Source organism: Heliangelus exortis, chromosome 3 (assembly GCF_036169615.1).
Source record: "Heliangelus exortis chromosome 3, bHelExo1.hap1, whole genome shotgun sequence".
In the NCBI taxonomy this organism is placed as follows: domain Eukaryota; kingdom Metazoa; phylum Chordata; class Aves; order Apodiformes; family Trochilidae; genus Heliangelus; species Heliangelus exortis.
Window position 1 is genome coordinate 113,664,300 of NC_092424.1, and position 6,913 is coordinate 113,671,212.

General features: G+C 61.7%; 1 protein-coding gene across 1 annotated transcript; it reads right to left on the reverse strand.

The window, feature by feature from the left end:
• Positions 1-600: 600 nt before the first annotated feature.
• LOC139795360 (titin-like) lies at positions 601-6,601 on the reverse strand. The gene is made up of 4 exons (XM_071742264.1): positions 6,500-6,601; positions 6,141-6,198; positions 4,477-4,519; positions 601-1,466 (listed from the first exon to the last, which is right to left on the reverse strand). The coding sequence occupies exons 2-4, from the start codon at positions 6,150-6,152 to the stop codon at positions 802-804; spliced, it is 720 nt and encodes a 239-aa protein (XP_071598365.1). The 5' UTR covers positions 6,153-6,198; positions 6,500-6,601; the 3' UTR covers positions 601-801.
• Positions 6,602-6,913: the final 312 nt, after the last annotated feature.

The following is a 6,913-nucleotide window of genomic DNA, read 5'->3' on the forward strand; positions in this document are numbered from 1 at the left end:
AGCCCAGGTTGGATGGGGCTTGGAGCCCCCTGGGCTGGGGGAGGGGTCCCTGACCATGGCAGGGGGGGCACTGGATGAGCTTTAAGGTCCCTTCCCACCCAAACCGTTCTGGGATTTTATTTATATGATGAGAGGAAGAGGGAAGAGAGGATGGACAGCTGCTGGGATGGAGAGCTGGGAGCAGCCAGGTCCTCCTGGCTTGGTGTTGGGATGGGGACAATGCACTGAGGAGAAGGATTTGGGGGTTTGGGGTGAGAAGTTCACAATTCATCTCCTTTTTTTGGGGTGAGCATCTGCTGGTGGCCACCAGCAAATGGCAAAGAGGGGTTGATGGTTGGGGGAAAGGTGACAGGGCCATGGTGGTCCCCATGGGGCCATCTGGGGCTGGTGGGTGTTTGGAGCACCCCGGGGATGAAGCAGGGCACAGCACACCCATTCCAAAGAATTAAAATAGCAATTAAGGACTATTTATACAGATCCCCACCCATGAGGCCTCACTTTGGGAAGCAAGACCATGCTCCAGGTGACTTTGCCAAGGGGATCTGAGCTGGGTGAGGTGTGGAAGTCATTCCTGGGGGTTGGTTTGCTGGTTTGTTTGGGTTTTGTTTTTTTTTTTTGGAGGTTCTCCAAAAAATAATCCCACGTTTTTCTTCTGCTGTAAAATAATCCCACGTTTTTCTCCTGCTTTTTTCTTTCTGCCAAACCCTAGGTGTGGACATCACCCTTGCCCCAGGGATGGAGATATCCCAGAGGGAAACTCCGGGATCTCCCCTGCTGGATCCCAAGGATAACTTGGGCCACCTACACTTCACTTGTGGGTTTGGGAGTGAGCAGGGAGCTCTCCAGAGCTGCTGCCTCTCCCTTCCCACGCTCCTGCCCGCAGCTGGGAAAACCTTCCATCAAGTTTGCCACCTTCAGGCACCTCCCAAACATCCAAACATCTCCAGGGCATCCCGTGCCACACGGAAGAGCTTTTTCTGGCAGGGATGGAGCTGTTTCTGCTTGGGCTGGGGCTGCTTCTTGGGGCTGAAGGGGTTGTGGTACCCGGGGTGGTTTCACCACCTTGGCATACACGGGGTCGGGGTTCCCCTGGCTGCCCGGCTCCTCCGGGGAGGTGACTTCCAGCTGGGGGATGCTTGGCTCATCCCTGGGGGACAAGGATGGGGAATCCCCTTGGCCACTTCTCTCCTCCCAGGGCTTTCTCAGCATCCCAGGTTTGCAGCGGATGCTCTCGTAGATCCTTCCCTCAGCCTCTGGCACGGGGGTCACCACGGCTGTGCCGGCATCCCCGGGAAGAACCGGGAGCTGCCGGTGCCGTAGGAACTCGGGGGTCCTCTGGGTTGGTCCAGAGAGCAGGTGGGAAGGGGGGGTCTGCAGCTGGGGGTCCCCCTTGAAGGGTTTATTGGGGTCCTCTGGCATGGGGGGTCCATCCATGGGCTGCTGGAGCTCAGCAGGAGAAGGGATGCCTGGAGAGAGGGAAAGAGGGAGAAGGGGGATGCTGAGCTGGTGGCCCCAGCACCACCACTTTGGGGGACATCTCCAGCTTACAGGGGGGTAAAAGGAACACTGAGGGGTTAAATGGGGTCTGCTCCCAGTCTCAGCTTCTAGCAAGAAAAATCGTTGACTTGCAGAAGCAGTAAGGTTGGAAAAGGTCTCATTAAGGTTGGAAAAATCATCAAATGCAACCATCAACAGTAAAGGACCCCATGTCCCTCATCCCCACATCCCCAGGGCTTTCTCTGAAACCCCTCCAGGCATGATGGGGACTCCAGCCCTGCCCTGGGCAGCCTGGGCCAGGCCCTGACAACCCTTTCCAGGGAGAAATTCTTCCCCAGCTCCAACCTAAACCTTCCCTGACACAACTTGAGGCCGTTCCCTCTTGTCCCATCGCTCGTTTCTCAGGAAAAGGAAAAAAAAAAATGCTAAAAAATCCAAGCCAAAGTGGGGTGTGCTTTGTGGGGTTGCAGGTGGAGGGTTCATCCCCTGCTGTGGGGCCAGCAGCTGCCTTCCCACCCTGTGGCTCGTGCCTCCAGTCAAATATTTATTTAAAAAGGAGTTTCTGCCCCGGGTGCAGGATCTGTCAACACGGGGAGCTGGTGGAGCAGGACACCCAGCTGGTTTGTTGGCTCCAAAGGTGAAGGAGGCTCTGGAAAACTCCGGAGTCTCTCCTCCTGCCTTAAATATATTCAAGGGGTATGGTGGGATCTGGGGTGAGGGAGCTTGGGTGTTCCACTCCTGGTTGTGGTCCCTGTGTCCAGCATGGAGGTGGTGGCACGGGCTTGGATGAAATCCAAAGCCCCTCAGAACCAGCACAGCCCCCCCTGCCACCTCCCAATCTCTGTCCTGGCAGAAAGCATCCCCTGGCCCATCAGCACCCAAATGTCAGGTGAGGGTGTCCCAGAAGCTGTGGCTGCCCCATCCCTGGCAGTGTCTCAGCCCAGGTTGGATGGGGCTTGGAGCCCCCTGGGCTGGGGGAGGGGTCCCTGACCATGCAGGGGGGTTGGAACCCCTTTAAGGTCCCTTCCCACCAAAACCAGGCTGGGGTTCTATGAGCACCACAGGGTGAGCATCCCAACATGGGGGCCCCAAGATGATCACCCCAGCACGAGCACTCTGGTAGCATCCCAGTGTGAGCATCCCAGTGTGAACATCCCAGTGTGAGCATCCCAGTGTGAGCATCCCAGTGTGAGGCTCCCAGTGTGAGCATCCCAGTGTGAACATCCCCGTGTGAAAATCCCAGTGTGAGGATCCCAGTGTGAACATCCCCGTGTGAGCATCCCAGTGTGAGGACCCCAGTGTGAACATCCCACACTGAGCACCCCAACGTGAGCCACCCCACATGTGCACCCCAATTTGAGCACCCTCAATGTGAGTGCCCCACCAAGAGCATCCCAATGGGAGCACCCCATCACATGCACCCCAACATGAGCACCCCACCATGAGCACCCCACCATGAGCCACCCACCATGAGCACCCCACCATGAGCACCCCACCATGAGCCACCCACCATGAGCCACCCACCATGAGCACCCCAACATGAGCCACCCACCATGAGCCACCCACCATGAGCACCCCACCATGAGCACCCCAACATGAGCCACCCACCATGAGCACCCCAACATGAGCACCCCACCATGAGCCACCCAACATGAGCACCTCCTCCTTTCACCGCAGCATAAGGATCCCCATGGTGGGCACCCCACCATGAGCACCCCAAAATGAGCCACCCACCATGAGCCACCCACCGTGAGCACCCCAACATGAGCCCCTCAACATGAGCACCCCACCATGAACCACCCCACCATGAGCCACCCAACATGAGCACCCCACCATGAGCACCTCCTCTTTTCACCCCACCCTAAAGATCCCCATGGTGGGTACCCCAACATGAACACCCCACCATGAGCCACCCACCATGAGCACCCCACCATGAGCCACCCACCATGAGCACCCCAACATGAACACCCCACCATGAGCCACCCACCATGAGCACCCCACCATGAGCACCTCCTCTTTTCACCCCAGCATAAGGATCCCCATGGTGGGTACCCCAACATGAGCCACCCAACATGAGCCACCCAACATGAGCACCTCCTCTTTTCACCCCACCCTAAAGATCCCCATGGTGGGTACCCCACCAGGAGCACCCCACCAGGAGCACCCCAACATGAGCACCCCAACATGGGGACCCCAAACCAAGCATCTCAAGGCGAGCACCCCACTGTGGGCACCCTGACCCCCTCCTCCAGCCATGCTGGGGGAAGCAGTCCTGGTGGAACCAGGAGCAGGACCCTCTTCCTGGCTCCATGGAAAAGCCAAGAGGTGGAACATGTCAGGGAGGTCTGGAGCCTTCAACCTTTTTTTTTTTTAAAGCTTTCCCCAGTGGGTTCCCCTCCTGCCAGGTGTTTGGAACCAGCTGGTGTCCTGCTGGAGGAACTGGGACTGTGGTGGGGTTTACTGGGATATTTTGCTATAAGTGGGAATTTTAGGAGCTGGCTTTGGATGTGGCCACCAGCTCCCTGACCATGGCCATCCCCATCCCTTCCTTCGTGGCAGGGAGCTGGGGGTGGCTGCTCAGCACTAATGAACTTCACTAATTACCCCCTTTTGGCCACCATGACCCCAGCTGGGTGTGTGGGGGGTGCAGTACCCCACATCTGGGGGGCTCAAAGTCCCCCCAAGCCCTTGGGCTCCTCCAAGTTCCTGGGCTTGGGAAATCATTAACCTGGGTCGCTGGAGCCCCAGGGACCTTCGGACCGCAGTGCCCGTCCCTGTCCCACGGGGGTGGCCCCGGGAGGGGACGCGGCCAGCATCCCAATGTCCCCAACCCGCTGCACCCCCTTTCCCCCCCCCAAACCACCCCCGGCTCCGGGGAGCACCCAGCGCCCACCTCCCCGGGGGTCCCGGGAGCACCCGCAGCAGTGGGGACAGAGGTGGCAGAGAGACACGGCCCCTGTCCCCATCCCTGTCACCTACCCCCCTGCAGCGCTGCTCTCCCGGCGCTCGGATCCAGAGCCACCTGCAGGGGGACACGGACCTGGAAACCCTGAAGCACCCGTGTACCCCCACCCCAGCACACTCCCAGAACCCCTGCACCCCTCCAGCACCCATGCACCCCCCAGCACCCATGCACCCCTCCAGAACCCATGCACCCCCCAGCACCCATGCACCCCCCAGCACATGTTCACCCCCCCAGCACCCATGAACCCCCCAGCACCCATGCACCCCCCAGCACCCGTTCACCCCCCCAGCACCCATGCACCCCTCAGCACCCATGCACCCCCCCAGCACCCATGCACCCCTCCCAGAACCCCTGCACCCCCACCCCAGAAACCGTGCAACCCCCAGCACCTGTGCACCCCCCCGGAACCCATGCACCCCCCAACCCCCAGCACCCCCCCCAGAACCCCTGCACCCCCCAGCACACCTGCACCCCCCAGCACCCATTCACTGCCCCTAGCACCCATGCACCCCCACAGCACCCATTCACACCCCCCTAGAACCCGTTCACCCCCCCAGCAGCCCTGCAGCCCCCAGCACCCATTCACACCCCCCTAGAACCTGTGCACCCCCCCAGCACCCATGCACCCCCACAGCACCCATTCAACCCCCTCAGAACCCGTTCACCCCCCCAGCACCCATGCACCCCCCAGCACCCATTCACACCCCCCTAGAACCTGTGCACCCCCACAGCACCTATGCCCACCCCCAGCACCCCTGCACCCCCCATCACTTCTGCAGCACCCTGCCCCCCCCCCAGGACTCGTGACCCTGACATTATGGGGGAGTCATCACTCCCCCCCAGCACCCTTGAACTTGTGCCCCCACCCCAGGAATCGTGCATCACCCTCCTCAGCACCCATGCAACCCCAGCACGTCTGCAGCCTCCCCCCCCCCCCCCCCATCCTTCCCAGGACCCCTGCACCCCCCCCGCACTTGTGCACCCCCCCTCCAACACTCGTGAACTGCCCCCGGACACCCGTGCACCCCCCAGGACCCGTGCACCCCTCACGACCCGTGCACCCACCCAGGACCCGTGCACCCCCCAACACTTGTGCACCCCCCCTCCAGCACTCGTGAACTGCCCCCGAACACCCGTGCAACCCCCTAGGACCCGTGCACCCCCCCAGCACTTGTGCCCCCTCCCTCCAGCACTCGTGAACTGCCTCCGAACACTCGTGCACCCCCCAGGACCCGTGTACCCCCCAGCACTTGTGCACACCCCCCCCCCAGCACCCCGTAGCACTCATGCACCCCCCCACGGACACTCGTGCACCCCCCAGCACTTGTCCACTTCCCCCCAGGTCACTGGTGTGTGTGTGTCCCCCCCGGTCACTTGTGCACCCCCAGCCCTTAGGAGTATCGGGGACACCTCGGATTTGGGGTGGGGGTAACACGGAGGGGGTGGGGGAAGGAATTTATCCATTTGGGGGGGGGGGAAATTTGGGATGGGGGGGGGGGGAAGATCAGGCTGTTCCCCCTGCTGACGCTGGGGGGCTGTCCAAGCCCGCGGGACAGGCGACATGTGGGGACAAGGGGACACTGTCCAGCGACCCTTACACCCCCCACATCCATCCCCCTCACACCCCCCCCTTGTCACCCCAAGGAGGGACGGAGGGGGGGGACACCTCGGGACTGACCCCTTGGACCATCCCAGGACTCGCTTTCTTCTCCCGGGTGGAAAACCTCCGGCTGGCCCTGGGGGGGGGGGGATAAGGGAGATGTCACCCGTGTCCTCCCCAGCGGTGACATCCTGTGTGTCCCCCCCTCCCTCGCCTCCTGTCGCCTCTCTCTGTTCATTCCCCCCCCCCCATGGCACCATCCCCACCCCTTGGCACCCAGAGCATCCTCCGGGGATGATGGATGCTCCCCGCCCTCCTCCAGCCCATAATATCCATGATAAACCCTCAGGAAGAAGTCAACCCCCCCCCAAATTTGTGTGTCGGGCCCCCCCCCCCCAAAAAGAAAAACCCCAAACCCATGGAAAATACCCGCGTACTTGTGGAAGAAGGAGCAGAGGAGGAGGAGGAGCAGCCAGGTGCAGGTGGTGGCCAAGCCCCAGGCCACCGGGGCCACCAAGCCCGAGGTCACTGAGGCCACCAAAGCCTCCGCCAGCGCCAGAGCCATCGAACCCCCCCGCGCTGGGGAGGCAGAGCTGGAAGGGGGGGGGGGGATTAGGGCAATAAAGGGGTGCAGGGGGTGGTTAGGGGGTGCTGGGGGGGGGGGGGGGGGGGGTCCCGTTCTGCCTGGAATACCAGGAGGAGGAATTGTTCCCGGGAACCCATCCCTGCATCCCACCCCCATGGGATGGAGGACCCCGGCACCCCCCCCCCGCCTTCCTGGGGGGTGTGGGGGGGATATTGGGGTGCAGGGGGATGTGGGGGCTTCAGGGGGGGATGCTGGGGTGCAGGGG

Coding starts and splice junctions, on each gene's coding strand:
- LOC139795360 (XM_071742264.1), bottom strand. Junction 1,467..4,476: donor GAGAGCAGCGCTGCAGGGGG/GTAGGTGACAGG, acceptor CCCTCTCTCCAG/GCATCCCTTCTCCTGCTGAG.